This window comes from Marmota marmota, unplaced genomic scaffold, assembly GCF_001458135.2.
Source record: "Marmota marmota marmota unplaced genomic scaffold, marMar, whole genome shotgun sequence".
NCBI classification, from domain to species: domain Eukaryota; kingdom Metazoa; phylum Chordata; class Mammalia; order Rodentia; family Sciuridae; genus Marmota; species Marmota marmota.
Genome location: NW_025999968.1, coordinates 25,054,208 through 25,080,411, shown reverse-complemented (window position 1 = coordinate 25,080,411; position 26,204 = coordinate 25,054,208). Strand labels below are relative to the sequence as shown.

General features: G+C 33.2%; 1 protein-coding gene across 2 annotated transcripts in view; it reads left to right on the top strand.

The window, feature by feature from the left end:
• Positions 1-26,204, top strand: part of Epha3 (EPH receptor A3) — a 342,712-nt gene that overhangs the window by 273,360 nt on the left and 43,148 nt on the right. For both annotated transcript variants that reach the window (XM_015478632.2, XM_015478631.2), the window contains exons 8-12: positions 3,393-3,495; positions 4,193-4,260; positions 9,348-9,473; positions 15,883-16,068; positions 25,731-25,792. In XM_015478632.2, coding sequence (XP_015334118.1) covers positions 3,393-3,495; positions 4,193-4,260; positions 9,348-9,473; positions 15,883-16,068; positions 25,731-25,792 — 545 coding nt within the window. The remainder of the gene's footprint in view (positions 1-3,392; positions 3,496-4,192; positions 4,261-9,347; positions 9,474-15,882; positions 16,069-25,730; positions 25,793-26,204) is intronic.

Genomic DNA, 26,204 nt, shown 5'->3' with positions numbered 1-26,204 from the left:
ATTCATTCATTTAATCCTCAAATAATAAAATCATGTCTCATAGCAAACAACTACCAATCTAGGCAATCTGGCTCTTAAGAATGAACTTGTAACTACTCTTCTTGAGGGAGAGAAAGACAACAATATATGTAGGATAGATTAAAATGAGAAGAGAGCAGGGTGTAGTGGCACATGCCTGTAATCCCAGGAATTTGGGAGGCTGGAGGCAGGAGGATCATAAGTTCAAAGCCACCTCAGCAATTTAGCAAGAGCCCGCCTCAAAATGAAAACAAAATTAAAGGGCTGGGGATATGGCTCAGCGTCCCTGAGTATCCAACTTGCTATCCTTCTGCCTAAGCCTCCCAAGTAGCTGGGATTACAGGCGTGCATCATGCCCTGCCAACACTTGCTAATTTTTGGAAAGTGTTACAGTGTACAAAATAAAAAGTGTGAGTTAAAGTAGTCATTATATGTTATGGAGTCACTTTGAAATACTGAGATGAGCTATTTTATAGACTATTCACACATCTGTATCCAATAGAAGGGGATACATAGTTCAGATCCTCTGAGAAACAGATTCTATGATGGAATTTCAAGAGCAAGGGTTCTAGGGGGAGATGCATGGGAAATTACAAGGGGGTGGTGGACAAAGAGTCTCAGACAATGGTAGATGTCTGTCACCTACGAAAAAAAGAGGAAGAAGACCATAAGTTTTAGGTCATCCAAGACTACGTGCAAAATTTTGTCTCAAAACAAAATTTGAAAAGAGCTAGGGATGTAACTCAGTGGTAGAGCACTTGCCTAGCAGGCAGGCATAAGGTCCTGGGTTAAACCCCTCACACTGCAAATTAAGAAAGAAAGAATGAGTACCAGGAAGGAAGAGCTTCAGACTGCAGAGCAGTTCTTAGAGTCTCAGTAAAACTAATGGGGAGCCCCAGAGTGTAGATCATCCATTTGAGGAGTTTTGCATTGGGCAAGAATGGCTGGACTCTGGTTCTTTGTCCTTGCCCTGTCCATCATGGTCAGTTTGTAAAGGGCACCCTGGATCCTGAAGTGCAGCAGCTGGAATCTATCTTCTCACTGCACTTTTGGCAGCAGGGATATCTGAGCAGACACTCTCCTGACTGCCACATTGGTGTAAACAAGAGTTTGCTAGTAGGACAGAATAAAGTGTTTGCAACAGTTTATATTATGGTGTGCCATCCTCTCACACTCTGAGCTCTTTTCTCAGATGCTTAGGAAAGTTCTAACAGCCTATCCACCCCATTTATTTTCTTGCGTCATGTCATTTTATTACTTCTAAAACCACCTGTTTGGAGAAAGTCTTCCAAATTTGGATGTGATCCAGTTAAAGATACAGGGTTGGTTCCTTGTGATGTGATGACAGTATTCAAGTGACTGATTCCTTTGCTTTTCTTTTGAGCATAATTTGTTCACATGTTTAATCAGCTTTTACCACAAAGATAACACATGTGAATATGAAATTATGAAAGAGGTAGTTCCAGGAACTGCTTATGTTTTAGAAAGTCTATTGAGATTAGAATGCTTACTGAGGTTGTAGGAGCTGAGGCTAGGAATTTAGACAGAGAATTGAATCTAAATGGCTTTATATGCCTTGCTATGAAATTTTATCTGAAATTCATGGAAAATCATGCAGAATTTTATGCACAGGAGTGATGTGTTCAAATTCATGGTTGAGAAGCAGTAATCAGGTAGCAAAGTAAAAGAGAAAAGACAGGCAAATAGAGATCAATTGGGAAGTTTAAATAATCATCCAGGAGAGAAATGGAGGTAGAAACTGAATATTTAAGAAGATTTTGTGGTTCACTTGATGTAGAAGGATGAGAATAGGGAGAGAACAAGGTGATTTCATATTTATGGTCTAGATCCTTTCTACTTGAAATGTTGTGGTCTGGCACAAACAGAATCAGTATCACCTGAGACATCATAAGAAATGTACAGTCTCAGTCCCCATTCCAGACTCACTGAATGAAAACTGGTTTTTCTAAAAGATTTCTATATGGTTTGTACACTTATGAAAGTTTGAGAAGCATTGTTCTGGATGAGAGGTCAGTAAATATTTTCTGTGATGAGCCAGGTAAATATTTTAGTCTTTGTGCACATAAGTCTTTGTTGCTGCTGCTCACTGTAGCATAAAATCATTCATACACAAGAAATTATGTGGCTGTGTATCAGTAAAACTTTGGGACAATAAAATTTGAATTTCAAAGAATTTTCAGGTCACAAAAGTTTGTTCTTTGCACTTTTTACAATCGTTAAAAAATGTACAGTAATTCTAAGTTTGCAGCTAAACTGACAGCACGTCAGTTTTGGCTCCTGGGCCATTTTTGCTGAGTTCTTCTCTCAGTGAATGAATGAGTAATGGGGCCATTTCAAAAGCTAGGCATGTGGGAGAGCTTGTTGGTGATAGGTGTTGAGGTCCATGAGTCAGGTATTACATCGCTCTTTTTTTTTCTTTTCAATTTAGCTTCAATTTGTAACTGACAAATACTTTTTTTTTATAGTTATGGAGCACAATGTTATGTTTGGATAAGCGTACACACTGTGAAATGATTATATCAATCCACTTAGCATGCCTATCATTTCACATACTTGTCTCTTTTTATAGTGAGAGCATTTAAAATCTTGAAATGTACAATATGTTTTTATTAACTGTAGTTGCTTTGCTCTGCAATAGGTTTTTGAAAACATAAAACATATTCTTTCTATCTAACTGGAGCTTTGTATACTTTGGTCAATTTGTCTCCATCCCCACCCCACAACCCTTCCCAGCCTCAGGAAGCCACGAATCCTCTCTACAAGTCTGACTTTTTTTTCTTTAATTCCTTACAAAAGTGAGATGTGAAGCATTTGTCTTCTGTGTCTAACTTATTTTAATTAGCACAGTGTCCTATAGGCTCATCCATATTGCTGCCAATGAAACACCACTTTTTAAACATCACATTTTATTGGGAGGAAAAACAAGCTTAATTAGAAGGTTTTTATTATTTCCTACTGTTCCTACTGGGACATTTTACCTGTTCTTTATATTCTTTTGATACCTTTTGGCTTATCCAACAAGTTTCTTGCTAATAAGGATAGAGAAAAGAAGTCCAGCACCTTCCACACAGAAGGTATTCAGGTGGTATCGATTGATGATGAAAGAGAGTATTTAATTCCTTATTCAATGCTTGTTTCATTTATTAATGAGGTAGAATAAATTTCAATCCAAATTATGGGAGATTTGTTTATTTTTTACACTAAAGGAAAAATTCTGAAGTATGGAATCAAACATTAAAGAACGTTTTAGGTAAAAGCAGAATACAGGGCCTCATTGACAAGCTCTGCAGCATATGTCAGACATGATGTGGTGATTCCTGTCCATTTCTTCTTTTATTCTCTTCACCTTACAGCTTTTTCCATCTCTGGTGAAAATAGCCAAGTGGTAATGATTGCCATTTCAGCCGCAGTGGCCATTATTCTCCTCACCGTCGTCATATATATTTTGATTGGGAGGTGAGTTCTTGTCTCATTGACTGGGTTCTTTGACCATGCTTTCCTTGCTGCCCTTGATTGCTGTAAAATTTTGGTATGGTCAATAAAGTCTTTTTTATCAAATAACAATGTTAGCATTTGTATTCTGGGTCTTTTCTTTTCTCCTCATTTTCTTTTTTTCCTTTCCTCTTCGTTTTGATTTTCTTTTTTTCCATTAATTCCTGTGCCTACTCTCCAAGCATACCACTTCTCTCTTTTGACCCCACTCCGAGTGTCTGCCTTCTTTTTCCAATTATCCCCTCCCACTTCAATAACCCTAGATTCCCTTGACACTTTCTCACCAAAACTACTGGCAGCACTACGTGGCACTAATCATTACCATTGGAGACTTCACCCTTCATTCATTCTAACAGTAGTTGTTAAAAAATACTATAAACACATTCTAAGGCCATTATAAAAACTGAGCTGGAGGGGTCTGCACAGCAGGGAAGCCACTCTCCATATCTCCTCATTAGGCAGCTTTCTAGGGTCCCCAGGAAAAGAGGCTTCCTACCTAGGATTTGGAGAATGTGAAGTCAATAAACTTTCACTAAAGCATTTAATTGTTTGAGGAAAAAGCTTTACTTTTTTTTGTGCCTTGCATATTCTGATCATAGATAATCGTTTTTTAAAGCATTTTTTTTTCCTTATGTGTTCTGTTCCCTTGATTTACCTCTAGGTTCTGTGGCTATAACAAATCAAAACATGGTGCGGATGAAAAAAGACTTCACTTTGGGAATGGGCACTGTAAGTTTCTAAACTTGGTTTTGTTTTAGCATTTTAGTTTTAACAGTTGTTGATTTATAATTGGATAGCTTCCCCCTTGACAAAGGGAATTCAAAAGTAGTTTTATGGAAAAATAGAGTAAATTAAATTTATTTTAGAAGAAGGAAATTCATGGCTTTGCATTAAGCAATTTTTACATGGCTACATTTCAGCATACTTAAGTTAAAGTGAAGGGTAACCTGTGGTTTATATTCAAATAATGCACATGATGAGCAGTAAGAACTGTAGTCAGCTCTGCGTGGCTGAAATGCAAAGCGTATCTTCAATTTCCTTATTACTAGTCCTTTGCTAAAATCTAAATGGAATATTTTTCTCTTCCTAACTGCCAAATAAATATAAACAACCTCTGTTTATGTGAAATGCTTTCCTCCATTTTATCAACCAACCAAGAAAGAGCTTGAGAATAAACTATTTATTTTGGAGTTATATGATATCCAACTGGTAGAAAAGCCAGCACTTTTCTACTTTTCCTCCTCATTTTAAACCAACCAATTTTGTGTATTTTAATATTCTCTAAAAGTAATACTCTTTTTAGGTAACTAAGTGTTTACATCAAAAAAAAAAAAAAAAGACTCATTTTCTTTTCCATCTGGTGAAACAAATCGTTCCAGGTGTTTTGTTTTTCAGAACTATGGCTCTGCTCAGTGTGGCAATTACTAATCAGTGGCCTAAAAGGAATAACATGTTCTTACAGCAGGAAATTAGTACAGACTACACTCATGCTCATGTGCACTAAAATCTCTCAATGCAGCTAATGTCGTCTTATAAGCATTTGCTGGCATTCACTGTTGCCTCCTAAAATTACTTTCAGATCAACGTGGTACTTCCTGTAAGCCTTTGGATTTATATCTAAAAAATGATAACTTTGGTTATAAACTAAGTTAAATTTGATTATTTGTTGCTAACATCTAGGATGCATGGGGTAGCTTAAAAAGGAAGTTAAAAAGAAAAAGAAGTATTTGCTAAAATGTAAAGTTGTGTGAGATGAAACAATGTAAGAGTTTACAGAATCATTTTTTTTTCTGTCCATCTCTTGCAATCATTATGGGAAAATCCACAAAAAAGCCAAAGTGCTATTATCTTAATATCAATGACACATCAATCCAAATTAGTTACATTATCAGCACAGAAGTCTTAGAAGAGTGCATAAACAAATTATAGAATACTTCTTTTCCATTTTTTGTCCCCACTGGTCCAAAGAATTTATCACAATCCCCATGCATAAATTAGAACAATTATATTCTTTGGAATTAACTCCCTCTTAGAGTTGGACAACTGACAAACATATTATTATTACAGCAAGATGATGCTGATTTACTTAATTTTATGAGAATTATAAGTCTTCTGAATATGGTGCTTTGATAAATTCCTGCAGAGCAATCGTGAACAGGTTCATGTGTCTCCTGTTGGTTTTTATGGTGCAGTTAGTTGAAACTTTAATTTTTAATGGAGAATATCCTCATGATAGACTAACAACAACAAAAATAAAGACATTTTATCCTGGCTTCAAAAAACATAAAGTAACTTATATGCATTCATAAACTTCGTGCCTCTCGATACTACAGCTGGTTTATTTCAGACCATTTATTTGGTATTACTTTAAAAAGCTCTAGCTATGAACTATTCCCTCCAGCCTTATTACAAATCCTATAATATTGCTTCAAAAGAAACAATATGTGTTTCACCTTCTGAGATGCTGTCCCCCTGCCCTCTCTGGCTGAACCTTTTTACATTTTTGCTATCCTTGGGGCAACGCATGCTGGTAAAATGGAAATGTAAATTATTGTGTTTGCACAGAACGAGCTGTAAAGTAGTGCAGCTTAACACGTGTGCATGTGTTTATTATCTGGGTTTCATGACAGAGCCCAGCTACTCTGTATGCTGCCCTTAATTATTGGTGTGAAGGGATTATGTGCCTTGCAACCTCAGTCTCCTGAGTCCCGGAACCTCTGGGGCGAGCAGTTAAAAATCAGCAGCCAAGCTCCCTTGGTGAACAGACCATTTTACTTGGGGTATGTGTGTTTGTATTTGTATCCCCCCCCCAAACACACTCAATGTCATCTGGAAGGAAAAGCAATTTGCCTTATTTTAATTACTAGAAGTGAATATTACTGACTTCGGGGGAGGTGAGTATATACTTTTCAAATTAGTAATAGAGATATTCTCTAAGGCTAATTGTTACTAAAGGATAACTCTAACAACACATTTGATGGCTTTGTAAAGTTAGTGCTTTAAAAAAAATGTCTGAGATGGAGCAGTCAATTCATTTCATATACTTTGTAAATTCTGATGCCAACAAATCTCCTTGAATTGATTTTCTTAAATTCTGCAAGGTGATTAATTATTTTAGTAATTATTTACCAAAAAAATAATAATTTTACTTAATGTTTAAAGGGTTACTTTTTTTTTTCCTGGAAGAGACTGCTAGAATTTTTTAACCTTACTTTTAAATCAGTAGAGGTATATCAAAATATAATATAGCCTCATTAACCTCATGTGTCTATATTAACATGTAACCAAACAGACTAAACTAAAAGAATCTAACAAGACTTTGCCTCTTAACATATTTTAGTAATTCTGTGGTAGATTATACATTTTTTTTTCTTACGCCAAAGCAAGAAATGTATGATAGCTTTCCTTAATCTGTGCCTTGCTTTAAGAGTAAAATGTTTTATTACGGATAGTTATTTAGTGTAATAATAGCAACGTATAATAGACCTCTGTGTTGAAGGATGACTCTGCTGTTTTCATAAAAGAGTAAGTCAACTTTTTATTGCTAAGTACCTGAGAAAATCAATTTAGAGGATGAAGAATTTACATTGGCTTAGTTTCAGAGGTTTCAATCCATGGTCAGCTAGCTCTGTTCCTTTTGGGCCTGAGGTGAGGCAAAACATCATGGCAGAAGGAGGACTGCAACACAGTTGCCTACTTCTTCATGGAGGTGAGGGGGAGATGGATTGGGGATGAGATATGCCCCCACCCAGTAACCCACCTTTCCTAACTAGGCTCTACTTCCTAAAATTTCCATCACCTCCAATATCACTAGCAACTGGGGAACAATCCTTCAGCACATGAGTCTTTGGGGGACATTTATGATTCAAATTATAACAACATGAAAGAAGTAGGCAAATAATCTGTCAGCTTAAAATAAATGACATTTGTGATCCCAAACTCTAAAACTGAGAAACCTCAATAATATTAATAGTTGTAAATAGGACTAGGGATGTGACTTAGTGGTAGAGCATTTTCCTAGCATGTGCCAGGCCCTGGGTTCCATCATAAGCACTAAGGGGAAAACTGTAAATAAATAGTAACAATGAAAATACTAAATACAAAAATAATCACCTTTATTCATCGATCACTAAGTACTTGACAAGCATTTGTGTAGTAAATTTTCTCCTTACCATACGAGCTTAGCAATCCAAGCCAGAAAGACCCCCCAAAGTGGAGTTCTCATTTTAAAAGCTCCATCGTTAGTCCTTTGCTCAAAGCACAAGCCAATACTTAAATTTCCCCATTCCCGTGGGATGTTGACTTACTAGATAGTGGTGTCTTTTCAAATTATCCACACCATGCCTCAGGCTGGAGGGTATTGCTCTCCTATAGCAGCATCCTGGACACCAGAGAAGCAGCAGTGTGCATTATCAGCCTTTGTTCTGCATCCCAGTTTGCTCCCTTACCCTCGCATTCCAGTTCTGCTGCCTCAAAGTCATCTGAAGAAGGAGCTGAGGAAAACAGTTTTTACACCTGTCCCTGAGAGTCCCTAGTTCTTTTATTGTGCCAAAGGCTTTTTAGGACGACTGATGACAGTGGCTTTGTAAAAAAGACAAAATTGACTCAAAGTTATCATTGGCCAATAGAGTGTTCAGTTGCCATTCTGTTCATGAAATCTTCCATTATGAAGCAATATTGAAAACTATAATGTCTGATTTTATTTGTTGAGTTAAAAGAAAAAAAATTCTTCAATAACTTATGTAATGAATGAAAAATATATAACTATTAAGCATCCACGTTCCCTGCTAAAGCATTGTTATCAATGTTACCAAGATTAAAAGTATAATTGGGCTGGGGTTGTGGCTCAGCAGTAAGTAGAGTGCTCAAAAAGCATGTGTAAAGCCCTGGGTTCAATCCTCAGCACCGCATAAAAATAAATAAATAAAATAAAGGTGTGTGTCCAACTACAACTAAAAAATGAAGATTTTTTTTTAAAAAGTACAATCAAAATTATTAGTAGATATACAGTGAGACTTAAACTGCAGTTTTCATTAATGACAATCTTTTTATGAAATTTAACTGATCTCATCAAATTGAGATTTCTTTCAGAAATAATTCCAAATTATCTGAGTTATTTTTCTAAATGATAGCAAGTTCACTGATATCATTTGTCTTTAATATTTTAATTACAGAACATCATGAAAAATTTCACCTTCAGAAAAATTTAATAAATAAATCTATAACAAGGGAGATTAGTATCTAATAAATAATTAGTATCTAATAAATTAGTATCTAATAAATATATACATAATTTATGTTTGGAACATAGTTTCTTATCACAGTTATTAAGCTTATAAAAAATGCTTATATTGCCTTTATGTCAAAAAGTTACGTAAGATTTTAGCAGATGGATAGTATATTGGTGTGTCTATACCCATACCCACAATGAAAGTTGATCAATAATTTCAGTAGGTGATTTTGATTGTGAATGTCGATAAAAGCTGTATAGTATCAAACAGTTGATTTACCCTTTTAAGATCCACTTTCTTGTATGTCAATTCTCCTTCTAGTGTCTTTGCAGAGAAAACTCCTCATGTGGCTCTTTATCTTTCATTGTGAATAAGTTTTCTTAAATTTTAAACATGTGGGTCAAAAATCTCAGTTTCTATTATTTTTTATTATTATTTCTATTATTTTAGTTTATTCACAGAAAAAACTAAGATTTGTTGTACCATATTGGGATGGAAAATTTTTTAGCCAATATTTTATCATAAAATTTGCTCAGTTTAAAGTTTTATAAATCTCACTAAAATAATGCCTTTACCCTTAAACAGTAAAACTTCCAGGTCTCAGAACTTATGTTGACCCACATACTTATGAGGACCCAACACAAGCAGTTCATGAGTTTGCTAAGGAATTGGATGCCACCAACATATCCATTGACAAAGTTGTTGGAGCAGGTAAGTACCTCAATAATCCCACTACCGACCTAGGATGGTAATCACAAGTTTTCAATAAGAATGCTACCTGAGATTGATCAGTTTTTGTTGCCTGAGTATATTGCAAGGGAAAGTGGCATTTCAGATTTCATGATCAAAGACAGGCAACAAATAAAAGGGGTATTTAATGGTAAGTAATGATTTCAAAGGTGCCAGACTTACAGACTCTCAGACCTGGCTGCCTTTTATTTATTGAATTTCAGAGGCGGCAGCAGCCATGACTCAGTCTTCTCATGGCCACGCTGATCATGTGTCATAAAGCTATTTGACTAAGTAGGGGTAACAGGATAAAAGTGTGTCTCACTTTAAACATGTGTGGGAATTGAAATTTATTTTTGAATTTCAATATCTACTTCGGAATTAAAAGAGCAAACAACAAAAAATAAAACGCTGACACACTTTGCATAAATTTTATCACAGCTATTTTGAAAGGATATTTTAAGTAACATGAACTACTTGACTTTATATAGTAAATTTATTTGGATTAAAGTTGTCTTTATGCACAGTTTTTGTTCTAATCATTAATCATAAATTCAGTTAACTCAATTATACATTTATTATCAAAAATCCGTAGGGTGATTAGTAATAGAAGTTGCATTTTTCTAATACAAATTTCAGCTATGTATTGAATAATGGTATTTTATGTATTTGCTCACAACACATGGATAACCAAAATATATGGCAACATGCATAAAAATAAAACCACTATTCAAAAGCAAATATGAACTATGCTCAATAACAAAGAGATTTGCACCATCATCTCACCCTTTAATATTTCTATCAGAACAAAACTAGTAATGTTGATGAAGTGAGAGTCTGAGGAATTAACTCATTAAATTATGCATAACCTATTAGATCACATTTTCTGCAAGTACTATATTTATATATTTGTGACTGATGCTTCTTTGCACAAATGTGCATGTAATTGCCTCTATGGTTTCTGTATGCCACAACAATATTTAAAATTCAAGCAATAGTTTGTATGTAAAAGGGAAAATTTGAGTAATTTATATTATCTAAATAAAATGATAATTTTCTAACGCTTCTTTTCTGATTTTCTTCATGTCTTATTCTCTTAAAAACTCACATGTACAGGCAATATTAAAATATGAAACCAGTGCTCAAGAAAAGGAAACTGAAGTAGGCGCTTCTTTCTTTACCATCTAAGATCAGATCGCATACACTTTCACCTTGCTTCTAACCCAGTTCCAAAGCAGACATATGTCAATTACTCTGTTTTGTGGGTGCAGTCCTGCTTCGTGCTCTGGGATGCAGAAGGTTTTGTCTGGCTGGTTTTAAAGCTGCCCCACAAGAGTGCACTGTTCTCCAGCATGGGAACTGCAGTAGCACAAATTGCATGAGGTCTTTGCACCCTTAACTGGAGGCTAATAGAAGATAAAAAACTCACTTATACTCAACCAGTGTCCAGAAGGCCAGACAGACATCACTGCAACCTTGGAATCTGAAGCCCTCTGCACTGGTAAAAGATTTATGCAAAGTCCTATTGACAGAGCCAGAGAGCCAGAACACAGAGTTGTGACAAAGCACCCTTATGAAAATTGTATCTGATAAATGATAAATGTGATAAGCAGAGGTCAACTTACACTGAAGCACTTAATAATCCCCAATGCTCATTAAGGATCAGAAAAATATCTTCTTTGTTCTTTCTCTCTTCAGATATATTTGTGAATAATCAGACACATGGCCCATATTCAGGCTTTTGCAGAAAATATTTGTATTTACTATACTCAGAGCAATAAAGCTATGCCTATACGATTCACAAATTGGTACATCTTTAAGGTGGGTTAAATATAATGCAATATGTAACACACATACAACTCTAGACTGCTTGGACTAGCTTTGAGAGAGTTGGTCATTACAAGATAGAATATGGAATTGCAACTTTAAATGTTACCAATATCTTAACTTGTTTTGGTACCATTTCAAATATATACTAAAATAGGAAAAATTGTATACTAATATAATGAATGTGGATGTGCCAATTTCTATAACAATACTTTCAAGAAAAATTAACTCATAATAATCTTTCTAATTTATTTTTGTTTACTTTAGTGGTAACAGGAATGAAACCTAGGGTTTCCCACATGGTAGGTAAGGGATCTATCTCTGAGTTACACTATAGCCCTTCATGCCAAACTTGTTTTATGAATATTTACCTACATTTTAACCCTTTTAGTTTTAAAAAAATAAATTTATGTATGTTATTTATAAAAATGTTTAACAATTACATTAAATTAAATAGCAACCATCTTTTATTCTTAGAATAAACATTTTAGATGAGGACAGTAATTTCACAGTTAATTAAATTTATATAAAGAATATATGTATACATATGGTGTGTGTGTGTCTGTCTGTCTGTGTGTGTGTATTATGTATGGGGGTTGGTTCTCTAATTTTCTGTGAGAGATTTTATATAGATTAATAAATGATACAGAAATTCTTACTTAAGTGTTTGATCTTGAGAAAAATCATACCCATAGTGCATATGACAAAATAAAATTGAGCCATGAATTAACTATCTTAAATTAGCAATTTTGTTTTAGTGAGGAATTAATAATGATTAAAATTCCTAGTTTTATTCCTTAATCCAATCAATTTTTCAAGTTTAAAGCCTGAAAATTTCTGAAGAAAATATTTATTATGCCTTTAATTTACATGATACTTAACTTTATTAGCCCTTTCAGCTAAGTATTACTGTCTCCATTTCAACAGATGAGAAAAAAAAAAATCACTGAGCATTGGAATGACTAAGGTCACACAAAAATGAGAAACGATAATGTGAATCTGATGCTTTCATATTCAAAGCCCAGTCTGGACACTAAAGCACAGCAGTGCCTTTTTAGGATTGTTGTGAGGATTAAATGAGGTAGTTCATGTACAACACTCCCCTGAAACACAAGCTGTGTTCAGTACATATTTTTATTATGCTTCCCTCAGTAAAGTAGTCAAGAGTGGGATCTAACGCTAGTGTCAGAGAGGGTCATTCTACTTAAACAATAGTAGGGTATTTTTTTTCATTTTAAATATAATAAGGGTAATTTTTATATTGTATATCTTAAATCAAAATACCCATTTCCACAAGCATACCTATTTTTAAGGGAAATAAAAAGTTCTACATGTACTAGAGTACCAAAAACAAAAACAAACAAATGACAAAACACAATATGTGGTAGCTGTGATTTTATTTAGAAATGTTAGAATATAAATTTTCATTCTTATAAAAAGTTTCCTTCTTGCAGAGTAATTGAAAAAATATAAAACTTTGTTAGATGAAAATATTGGGAATTATGTTTGCCCACTCTTTCTAAACTTTCTCAGCACAGTACTTTTAAATTAATGTAAAGATAATGAAATTAATACTTAATATATCTATCTTATATATTGGTGATGTTTTCTGGTATATATCTGATCAATCACTTACTAATTTTTAAAATTTAGCATTACTGAAACACCATTTTGTGAGTTTTGAAGCAGGTATACATATATCATTTCTAGGTGTTTCACTTAGAGATTATAATTGACTCACTTGAATTTTAAGTTCCTGCCATTTATCTCTCTAGTGAGGCAAAATGTTTCTTACAAAATGCTTACCTTTACAGATATTTGTGCACTGTGACACTGTTATGGTTTGGATTTGATGTGTCCCTCAAAATCTGACATGTGAGACAATTCAAGAAAGTTCATAGGAGAAATTATTGGATTATGAGAATCTTAACCCAATCTTAACCCTGATAGGGATTAACTGTATGATAACTGAAGGCAGGTAGGATGTGGCTGGAGGAGGTGGGTCCCTGGGGCTGTGAATTTGAAGTATATATTTTATATTTGGAGAATGAAGTCTCTCTCTGCTTCTTGATCACCACGTGAATTGCTTTCCTCTGCCTCCCAATCACACCATGATATTCTGCCTCACCTTGAGCCCCAAAGGAATGGAGCCTAGCCTTCTATGGACTAAGACCTCTGAAATCCTGAGCACTCAAATAAACTTTTCCTCCTCTACAGTTGTTCTGTTCAGGTCCTTCAGTCATAGCAGCAAAAAAAGCTGACTGAAAGAGACATAAAACTTATCATCACCACCATCACCGTAACTCTCTTCTATTAATATAGAATTTGACAATTTAAAAAACACCTTTGTATTCGTTTGTCCATTATATTTAAACAGATACTCTTAAGAGGTAGATAGATGATTTAATCTTCTTAAGGTGCATCTGAATTCCAAGAAGTAAATAGACCAGCACTTAGATGTCACTTACTGCATGTTTGGCACTGTTGCAAGGAATCTACATACATTGCTTCCTTTAATGTATAACCATCATATGAAGTAGATAACAACTGGTGTACTTATGTTATAAATAAGAAAATGGAAACACAGAGAGGTTAAGATATCCACTAAAAATCACAAATCTAATAGGGAACTGAGAATATTTAGATCCTAGGTAATTGGACTCCAAGATTCATGCTCTTAACCATGCTTTTGTACTATCTCTTCTGTTAACTGACAAGTGATATGTCAGTAAATAATGATGACATGCAAATTCCAAAACATAATCCTTTTTACCAGGTAATAATGACAGAACTTTAGTTAAAAAATTAAAGTTTATTATGAATGCCTTTTATGGTTTTCTCAAACTTAGTGTTTGTACAAAGTGAACTGGAGCTCTCTGGTAACATTCAGATAACGCTATGTAAGAAAAGGACTATTACTCTTGCTTATTGATTCTGACAATGATTTCCTGGTAACTCACCATAGTAACTCTCCTTCTTATAGTATTTCCACAACTTCATATGTATTCTGTCTTGGAATTAGCAAAGTCAGTAAACTTTTGCAAGTTCTGCTCCCCACTTCTCTCCATAATCCTACAGAGCAGGATAGCTGGCAAATGGTTATCTTCTCCCTAGTTCTTCAAAGAGAGGAATCTGGTGCTGTCTTGTATACCATCACCTCTCTGTGTTTTTCACAGTGATTGCTACATTGTTGCCAGCTGATACGTGTTTGTCACATGAGTGCTTCAGTGAGTGCTTTTGGACTTTAACTTACTTTGCCAAGTTGCAGCATGAGTCATAGAGTTGGAAACTAAGAAAGGGTTAAGATAGGGCAAGTTTCCTGAAGAGAGGAAAGTCATTTGTAGTCATGCAGTTGGTAAAGCCACAGAACATACCTCTACTTTTGTGAGGCAAACCACTTAGTAAGATTGAAAAAAAAATGGGGGGAGAGTCATTTCACTTCTCTCTGAGATATAGGGTATGAAGGTCTTAGAAATCTCAAAGTGAGAAGATGAGACCAAGAAAATTATTTAAGTCTATAGACATCCAAAAATGTCTATAATATTGATTATGTACTTAACCTATTTCAGAAAGAAAAAAATTCTCAATACTGGAAGTCATTTTTAATGTGGTGCACAAGAGATCTAACAATCCACATACTATTAAGAGTTGTGAACAAGGAGTATTCTATTGGTAGCGCTACACTACCTGTGACTGTCATTAAGGCAGCTGTGGGGACCAAAAAATGAATGTGACAGACCTCTGTGGAAGCTCAGAATCTAGTGACAGAGTGACTGGCAAATCTCAATAGCAATGTATATTGATGGAGGGAAGGCAAAGCCCATCCTGTTCTGGCAATTTATATCAAAGAGATTAGCAACACCACACATTCAACCCAGTCTGGATTAATTGTTCATTTAGGACATCTTCTTCATGGAGGACACAGAATCTAAAAAACGTTTTTATAGTGATTCTTTCTATTAAGACATGCTATGTTTTATTTGATACTGTTATATTATTGTTCTCCCAGAAGCCCAGATAACTTTATAGCTGATATGGCCATCATGCAACACACCAATAGTCCAATAAAATGAATTGATAGCAGATGCTTTCATTTTCATTTTCACAGAGCCTGAGTATATACACAAATTGGATATCTTGGTAAAAAAAAGAATAGTCAGAAACATATGAAGTTCAATCCAATCTTTAACCCATAATATCCGTGCTTACCTGTTGATTATTCTGGAATATTCTTAGCGCTTACCACAAAGGGTAAAGAGTTTGATAGATAACAGCTTTCAACTTTCCTTTTTTTTTTGTATCATATTTTTCATATTGTGACACTTAAAAATATATGGAGCTTCTGACAAGGTCCATTTTCCCAGTGGGATGTGGATGTCCTGGAATTTCCTAGGCAGTCTCTCTTTACCATCTTCCAGAATAATTTGGAGGTCTACTGTACATCTTTTGGGTCAAAACATAAGTATTACAGTAAAATTATTTAAAGCACACAATTGTTCTATAGTGATCATATTTTATTATATAATTCCTTATATTTTGCTTTTCTTCTTCTGCATTTTAACAGGTGAATTTGGTGAGGTATGCAGTGGTCGCTTAAAACTTCCCTCAAAAAAAGAGATTTCAGTGGCCATCAAGACCCTGAAAGTGGGCTACACAGAGAAACAGAGGAGAGACTTCCTGGGAGAAGCAAGCATCATGGGACAGTTTGACCATCCCAACATCATTCGATTGGAAGGAGTTGTTACTAAAAGTAAGTAAAGTCACAAGACCTGCTTTTGTGTGTGCTGAGCAGAGGTGGTTTAAGCCCCAATTCAATCATTTAAATTTTTTGATTTTTTTTTTCCATTACTATCTTTAGTTCTGGAACTGGTGTGTAGCTCAGTGGTAGAACACATGCTCAGCATATGGGAAATCCTTGGTTCAGTCTCTAGTACCACCAAAACCAAAATGAAAGAGAAAGTATCTTTAGTGTCTTTAAACTGATCATAAAAAAGATCAGTTTAGGATTAAAATGCCTTTCTTTGACCATAGAGATAAAGTATTTAACTAGTAGTATATTGTCAATGTTAGTCTACATTTTAAAAATCTTGGAAAAAAATCCATTGAATTGAGAGGTTGAGCTATTTAAATATGCTGATTCAAAGACAGTCAAAGAGAGAATTGGGTGAGAATGTCCTAGAATGTAGAGTTGTGAAGTAAAACAATGACTCAATTTCCACAGGACTTCTAGCTAGCTCAGTTGTGTCTTTTACTGTTCACCAGCTTCATTTCAGCTTCCAGATCTTTACCCTCTTAACCCTCTGCATTTAGGAAAATGATAGGCATCTTGGGAATTCTTCTGAGCTGTAAAGATTGAAATCACTGTAGACCCAAGGTCTTTTTTGGTTCTCTGTAGATTTCAAATTGTTCTAATCTAGAGTCCCAGGTGGATTCTTGACTGCTCTGGGGAAGCTCTGGCTCACAGTCTGTGATAGAGATCTAAATTTATTTCCATGATGGTTTCTCCAGCCAAGCTCAAAAGGGATCCTGTGAGGCATATCTGTGATTTTTGGATCCAATCCCAATGGAAACCTCTTGAGAATGCTCTGGGACTTTTTTTCCTCATGATTGTAGAGCCTAGGATGAAGAATAGTGAAATTGGCAGCAGACTCCTTATAGTGAAAGACAACATATGGCAGGGAATTTGGCATCCTTTAGGGGATATTTCATTGGCACCATATTTACATACTCTATGGTTACCAACAGACATTATTCATTATATTTTTTCACAATGTTATTTTTCTTTAATATTACATACAGCACTTTCCAAATGGCACTAATACCTATTCTCACATTAGTGTGACTAAAAAGGCATTTCCTTCTTCATGGGGGCATGGTATAATTGAAATATACTTTGATTTCCTTTTGAGTTCTCATATAAAATAAACAGAATAAAGAACTTAACAATGTGGAATGATTTAACCATAGACTATGCTCATGTTAACTCTTATAAGAAGTATGTCTTTCTTGCCTCTGGACTTCTAAAAATCAGACAATTTTAGTAGTAATGCTGAAATATTTCTGATAATTTTTTTTCTTTTTAAAATTAATAATTAATTAAAAATACTGATAGGAGTGGTAAGGATTGAGAAAATTGTTCTTTTGAGGAAAGACCATACTGTTTTATGTCTATTGAATTATAGTATCAGATGTCACTAGGATTTTATGACATTTAGCCATTTAATGTTCTCCATGACATCTTTACTATGTAATTATCCTTCAGATCCAAAGTCCCACAAAAAAAGTGAAAATTCATATGTATTAATATGGCCATTCTTCTTTCAGTATTTACAAGCTTTCTTTTATGAAGTGCCTGTTATGGGCCTAACTTTGTACCATGGCCTTATTCCATTGTCACTTCTTCCTCTGAATTAGATATGACCTTTTCCTTTTTACATTTGAGCAAACAACTGCAAGGGTAGCTTGTCTAGAAGTTGTTAGATACGTTAGGAACTTACTCTACTCATTTTACCTCTATTCCCAACTCTGTAAACAAAAGCAGATTTCTGTGCTTTATTCTTGCATGTCACTATTTTTTTTTTAATTTCCTGGTTTTTAGAAGCTTTCCTAACAAGTGGGTCATAGCAAGGCATCCTTCAAACTTTAAAAGATTTCTGGTGATAATTAATTATAGTTTATACCTCAAGCAAAATATAAACTCTAAAGAGGGCAAAAGTAGGGATTAAAATAAAATCTGGATTATGGTAGTTAACTTAGTTTGTCAATGTTGAGGAACAAACAATTGATTAATGAGGGAAGGAAGGAGGGATAGGAAGAAGGAAAAAGAAAGGAAGGAAGGAGGGACACAGAGAGAAAAGAGTGAGTAGTATCTTTATAAATAGGTTTTTCTTTAGTGTTTTAGTAATTAAACTTATTGCATTTTTCAAAGTCGTGCAGTTATGTGACGGAGGTCTTACCTTTTAGCTTAGACAGAATCATTACCTAACTTCTCCAAAACCTACAACTAAGTAAAGAATATGGTAAAAGTCACTATCAAACTAAATATCAGCTTTAAATTTAAGCTTACTCATAGCTCTATTATTTTAACAAATGTAAATTGGTATTTTTGTTGCCATTGTTCTGAATTGTTTAAAATAACCCTTCATATTTTGCTGTTCCCTCAAAATATTTACTGAAAATAAGGAAATTATCATAATAATATTATCATTATTACTGTAGCAAATTTTCTTCCGATAAAAACATAAAATAATTAAGTATGAAAATGGTATTCAGAAAAAATTCAATGAAACAATCCCAAGAAAAAATGCAGAAAAATATGCCTTAAGAAAAAGAATGACTTTTAAAAATTGCAAGTATTATGCATTAGACATCTTATTCATGTCTGATTCTGGAACTTTCTAATATGGATCACAAGTGCCTTATACTTAAAGTAAAAGTTCTAAACTTGATATATCTCCCTGGTCAAGTAAGTATGTAAGAAGCTGCCAAATCTGACTATATAAATCCCAGTCATCTCATATATTGTAAACATAATAGAGTATTAGACTCAGAATTAGATTTTGAACTCCTTAGTGGCGTATTTAAAAGCTCTAAGTCTGGCACACTATAATAACAGAGAGGAAGTAGAATTCTTTACAATAAACTTAATATGTTGCATTTAATATATAAACATGACAATTTTGTCTCCAAAAGGAGTTATTTATTCTATTCCTGTTATTATAGTTTTTGAAAGTATACCACTTCTAAAAAAATCAACTTGCATAGTTCAGATACACATGAGCACACAAATACACAAACAAATATACACACGAGTGATACAGAACTTACAATTTAGTGGAAAAAATTGCATTTAATAAAGAAAAACAAGCATATCTGTTCCTAGAATGAGTGGATCTGATTTCAAATTCTGATTTAGCCTAACTGTTTAAAAGAACTCATATAAGTCAAACCACTCATAGATACTCACTTCTTCACATGTAACACAGGAATAAAAGTTCAGATACATTAAAGATTAGATGAAATTGTGTAATAATACATTAAGTGACAGAGAACTGAGAAAATCTCTATTACCACTTCTGGTTGAGTTAGACATATTAGCAGTTATTCTAGTTGTGTAAATAAAATTCGTAAAAGTACTTCCTTATTTATTTATTTATTTTTATTTGAGGAAATTCTATCTATTATTGCTGTCAATTGTGTGCTTGAAAATACTGGACTTATTACAATGTCTCATTTTCAAATCATTCAGAGAAGTGTGTTATTCAGTCATTATATTTTCTATTTGAATTTAGCCATAAACAATTTTAATGGTACATTTTGAACTTGATGGTCTTAAACAAGAGAAGGTGATAGAGTCTCTGATCTTCAAAGTAGCAGAAAGCTGGGGGCACATTCTCTGCTTAGAACTAGGTACTAACATGTGTTATCAATTTTAGTTTAAGTTCAAAAGGATGGAACTTGGTTTTCAGTGAATGTTTGATATTTCTGCCATCACACCATTAGTTATATGATGTTCAGACACTAACAGTAATTTTCATTGGCAACATTTTGCTCAGAGAAATAGAAAAAGTTATACTGTATGGATAAGTGATCTTTATACTGTATGAAATGTATGTTTTTTCCCCGGATTATTTTCTGAAAAAAAAAATATATATATCATGCAACTCAGCTGTACCCTTACATAAATGTCATGGACAGAACATTATTAGAATCTCTCATAATTAAAATATAACTGTCTTCGAGTAAGTTTTGGTATTGTACCAAAGGCTTATATATGTGATGTTCACATTCTTATTTTCTGCACATAGAATGAGGGAACATTGCTAAAATAGGATATTATACTTTAATAACAATGCTAAATCTTAATTTACCATTTGTGTCTCTGTTAAAGTCTTATTTTGCTCTTGTCTCATGATTGCACTTGTATGATATTGTTAATAGACAACACATATGTTGTGTTTATCTTATAAATAATTTACAGAAGTAGTTTGTTAGCATAACAAAATTTGGAAAGTGTGATAATGCTATCATATATTCATGATTGCAATTTAATAAATGAAATCAGAATATGTTTATTTGTATACCCACATCAATTATATTAGGAAAATCTCTATTTAGTATATTAAAGAAAAATAAAGAAGGAAATGCTATTTTTACATGTTGAAAGAACATTTTCTATTTATTTTTTCCCATCCACTATGTCTTTTAGATGAATTGGTCAGGTTTGAATTAAAAGAGGATTTTGTATTGTGTATTTTATTCATTTAAATTAATAGGGCGGGCTGGGTATGTGGCTCAAGCGGTAGCGCGCTCGCCTGGCATGCGTGCGGCCCGGGTTCAATCCTCAGCACCACATACAAACAAAGATGTTGTGTCTGCCGAAAACTAAAAAATAAATATTAAAAAAAAATAATAATAAATTAATAGGGATATTTTGGAAGATTAAATTCAACTTACAAATTTTGTTAGAGTATGATTAATCAAAAAACTGACCACCTTTTTAAAAAAATATATTTTTTAGTTGTACTTGGGCACAATATCTATATTTTATTTTTATGTGGTTCTGAGGATCGAACCCAGGGCCTCGCACGTGATAGTTGAGCACTCTACTGCTGAGCCACAATCCCAGCCCAGCTAATGACCTTTTATAGAACACTAATTTGCACAAATAGTAACTGTCCTAAAAGGAGAAGAAATAAAATAAGATTCATATGTTTAATAGCTGAGTAATCTGGTCTTACACAAACATGTTCAGGAAGAAAGAGAAAGAAACACCACTAAGTTATGAGGATAGTTATATCTTGATACCAAACTATACAACTGCTCTCAGAAAATAAAACAGATTTTTGTGAAATCTAAACAAAAATTCAATAATACTAATGTTGTAAATTCATACATAATAATATATGAACAAGTTAGTAACCATGTCCAAGTTTAGTTTATTCCAAGAATGCAAAATTAGTTTAATGTTTAATAATTTCAAACATTCACAACTTTAATAAATAGAAGAAAAAGCATCTCATACCTTAATTTATTACAACATTTCTATCATAATTAGATATAACACATGAAAATATATAACTTAAACATTTTTTTCTCATCGAAGCTGATCCAAGCTGTTTGTCTTAGGAACAGTGAAATGGGCACAGAAAACCAAAAATCACTGAACTTTAAATGTTTACTAGCATATCATTCATAGAAAATATGTATACTCAATATGTATATCAAAACCAAAACAAACCTACAGACCTCATAATCAAAAATTAAATATTGATAGTACTTCTTTTAAAGTAAGAAGAAGAAACCTGCTACTATTTCATCTCAGTATTATATTAAAATATTAAACTTTGCAATTAGATAAGGAAACAAAAGGTTAGAAACCTTGAAAAGTATGAAGCAAAATCATTCTTATAGAGTTAAACTGAACATGGTCATATTACTGTATTCGTTAACAACATTTACTGTATGACATAGCTCTGAATAAAACAAGGGATCACAATTCTTGTAATTCTAGATATTAAACTTTGTTTCAGCTTAAGCATGAATTAATTAAAAATTTAAGTAATTCATTCTATGTGTTAAGGTTGAGAGTATGGTTAGTTGGGGAAGGTTTGGAGAGACTGCTTATCAGCCTGATCTTGAAAAGAGGAATTATAATAGACATGATTTTATCAATGGTAACTGGTCCACTGGTAGGTTGTGGACTTAGGACTGAAGATGAATGTAGTTGGCCCATTTTTATCAATGGTCATTTCAATAGAACAATACCTTGATTTAATGGATTTTGGAAAATATTGCCCTGTATTTTTATAATGATCAGATGGGAAACTCAGAGAAAAAAATCTGAATTTATTATAACATTTTTATCATAATTAGATATAACATATGAAAATATATAACTAAAACATTTTTTTCTTATCAAAGCTGATCCAAGCTGTCTGTCTTAGGAACAGTGAAGTTTTGTCAACTTCCATTAACATCCCTTCTATTTATACTTTTATCTTTTTCCATCCTGACTCTGATTAAATGATCTAATAAGAGAATGCTAATGCTAAAATCCAAAGGTTTTGATTTTATGAATCACACTCATCTATTAAAGTGTGCTTAATTCTTTTGAAATAAGATGCAGATTAAAAGACACAATTGCTGTTATTAGCAAAATTTAATAGCATTTCCTAAGTGAAGTTAAATTGAATGATTTGTAATATTTTAATAATTTATAAATACTTTTATGTTTCAACATAAATATATTGAACAGCAAACTGATTTTTGAAAATTACAAAAAATATTTATTCGAACAGACTATTTATACATATGTTCCAAATATATGTACATATATAAAATATGTGGTTAAGAAGGTTGTGGTGAAATAGTGCTGAACTTGTAATTCTGAGACATTTTGAATTACATTTCTTCTGTCATCAAGCAGTGATTCAATGATTACTAATGTCTCTAAGCCATTGGGGAAATAGTTGGGGAAATGAACTTCTTCTAACTGACTGATTTTCCTTCCTTTATAATTATAAAAGATCTACATACTCTTTATATTCATAAGTCAATTGAAGAACAAAAGCAAAACTCCTTAGCAAATTGTTTTGCTTGTTTTTGATGAAGTTTCTTTTCAGCTAGTCAGAGAACAGTTCTTTCATTAAGTTTAGAATGTATACTCAGATATATTTTGGGGTCTCTGAGGCTAGTAAAAAATATAGTTCCGTATTGAGGGAGCTGATCATGTAAATAAAAATACACATGAAAAAATATGCAAACTTGAGTGAAAATACACCAAATAATATGCAGATGAGCTGGCATATTATAAATAATTCCTCATTACATCCAATGCATGTTAGAACTCTTTTCACCACTTCCCGAGACTCTTTTCTTTAACCTTACTTATCAAAATCAAGATCTCGAGGGAAACTTGACAATAAAATACTGCTTTCCAAGGTAGAATATTTGCGATTCTGTTTACTCTTTAAGTCTGTACTTTTGGTTTTCAGAATCTTTGAACTTAATGCAAAGCACATTTTCAAACTTGCCCATCTTAACTGATGTGTTTACAAATACCTAAATTAGGGAGTTAAATGCAGCCTGATCTGATTTGTGAATGGTCACGGGGCTTTGACTTAATTGACTGGTTTGACTTTTTAGCTACTTTTATTTCCCTTGCCAAACATTCTACTAGACATGCTAATGAGAAATGAAAGTCATAAGACTAAGAGCCAGAGGAAAAGAGAGATAAATAAGCACATGTCTGAGTAGGACACAAGCATAATAACCGGTAGTATGAGACAAAGTATCTGTGACTACAACCCATGTATACATTTAACTTTAGTAGAGTATCACCCTCCATAATCATGGGCAATATTTCCCAACCTCCATAGAATTATATTGAGGAAGGGTCACGGGCAGACACTGATGATGATCTACAGAGAGCATGCATATGGAAAATTGCATTCACTCATTCATTCCATTCACTCATTTCACTTATTTTATCTCAGGTTGGGTCTCTGGGACCAGTCTTTTAGGAGACATCAGAGGTCCAAGAGTGAATCTTCCATGAATTCCTGAATATTGTGAAAGCAAACTTTAGTTAGAATTTGGAAAAAGCAAGTTCTGAAGGCTCAAAATTTTGACTAAAGGGACTTTTCATATATGATTAGATCAACCAGATAAATGTGTAACACTTTATGTAATTGTTACATCATAATATTATATGAGCAAAGCTGAAAAAAACATATACTTAACTATACTCATTCTCAAATTTTTTATATAGCTCTCTTTAATAGTCCAAGTTAAGACAACAATTAGGGGAATCAGTAATGAAAAACAAACATTTCAAAAAGAAAAAGTAATTTAGAAACTAGTTGTTTTTTGTAGGATATACTAGTAATTTTTTCAATAATTAAAATTTTGGCTTATTATGATTTATATTCTAAAGATCATAAATCTTGAAACATGAAATGTTTATAATTAAAGTATTATAACAACAATAAAAAGAATTGCAATGTAGTAATATGAGTAGGCCTTAAAATCAGAAAGAGCCTTACTGGGAATATATTTGACTATAAGTAGTTGTGTGACTCAACAAGTTTCTTAAATTCACAATGATTTTATGCAAGGAGGCAATAAAAAGGAAATAAAGAATATTGATTGATAAAGCCTACTGATGCTGTAAAATTGAATGTTGTAACTTTTTAAGTACCTACTATGATGTTACATAATTTACTAGTATTTCATGTGTATCAAAAAAAAACTTGAAATTTCGTTTTTGTTTTGAAATATTTGTCTTTCATTATTTATTTTCTTAGTTGCTATCAAAGTTGAGTTATTTTTTTAGCTTTGTTCATATAGCATTATACTGTAACAACTATATAAGGGCTACAGTTTTTGGAGTGATTCTAATATAAACTAATCTATAGAACCTACTATAGATTGAGCTACATCATTACCTGTAGTCAAACATTTATTCTATCCATTGCTCTTCATATATGGTATACTTAGCATCTTTCTGTCTGAAGCTTTTTCTTATTTTAAATGTTTCCTCAGTGACAGCGTACAGTATGCAGGTTGCAACTCTTGATTTTTAGTGTTAACTCTACGACACTGAGCAAGTTAATTAACCTTGGTATCTCAATTTTCTCATGTGTAAAATGGAAATGATAAGAAGTTTAATATATGTAAAAGGATTAAACCAGTATTTTGCACATAATAATTTCTATATAAATACAATAAAATTCTGGATTAAAAGGTTTAATCATATTTAAGGCCACATGGTTCCTAAATGCTTATTAAAATTACTGCCAACAGCAATTCTAATTTTAGTTTTATTTTCCTTTCAGATATAAAATGTGTTTTAAAAAAATCCAATGTGTTAATTGAATATAGGGATAAAAATTGTAATTATTATTCTCAAATGTTTTACATAACTCTCTTATATAATCCATGAATGTACAGATTTTTATTTACTTGCTTCTAACTAAACAGCACAAAAAAGAACACTTAGCATCCAGCTCTGTAAATGCGTTTTGGGAGAAAAATGAATTTTGAATTCCTGATTCTATTTTAAGATGAAATGTAAAACACTTGATTTTGATAATTAGCTAAAATGAAATTAAAGGGAGGAAAAGAGCATATTTTGTGTTCTCTGAAAACCATGCCAAATAAGGGGACTTGGACAATCTAAGGTCTGGGCCTTTGTTCTAGAAACCAGTTTTCTTTTTTTCTTTATTTAATTTCATTTTCTATTGAAACATAGATTTTGTTTCATTTGATTGCAACTCTGTGACATTTGGAGGAGAGGAATGTTTTTACATGTTTTTGTTCATCAGATGTATAAAAGTGTATTATATATGTTTGTTGTATGATATTATTTGGACAGTAATAATGATGATTTGTTATTTACCATATACTTAGGTAAACCAGTTATGATTGTCACAGAATACATGGAAAATGGTTCCTTGGACAGTTTCTTACGTGTAAGTAAAATATTATGTGTGTATACCTATATGCATGTTTGTATGCACACACATACATACTTATGATGTAGCTGATAAAATGTCACATATACCTTCAAATATTATGCCAAGCAACTTGGGAATCTAAATTTAAGCAAAACTGAAATTTTCTTGTATTAAATAGCCAGGAGAAAACTGTAAAATTACATCCTTATCTTGCAGCATTCAAATGGTAATGGTTTATACAGTTTTAAAACAAATTTGTACAGGGCTGGGGATGTAGCTCAAGCGGTAATGCGCTCGCCTGGCATGCGTGGGGTGCTGGGTTTGATCATCAGCACCACATAAAATAAAGATGTTGTGTCCACTGAAAAATGAATATTAAAAAATTCTCTCTCTCTCTCTCTCTCTCTCTCTCTCTCTCTCTCTCTCT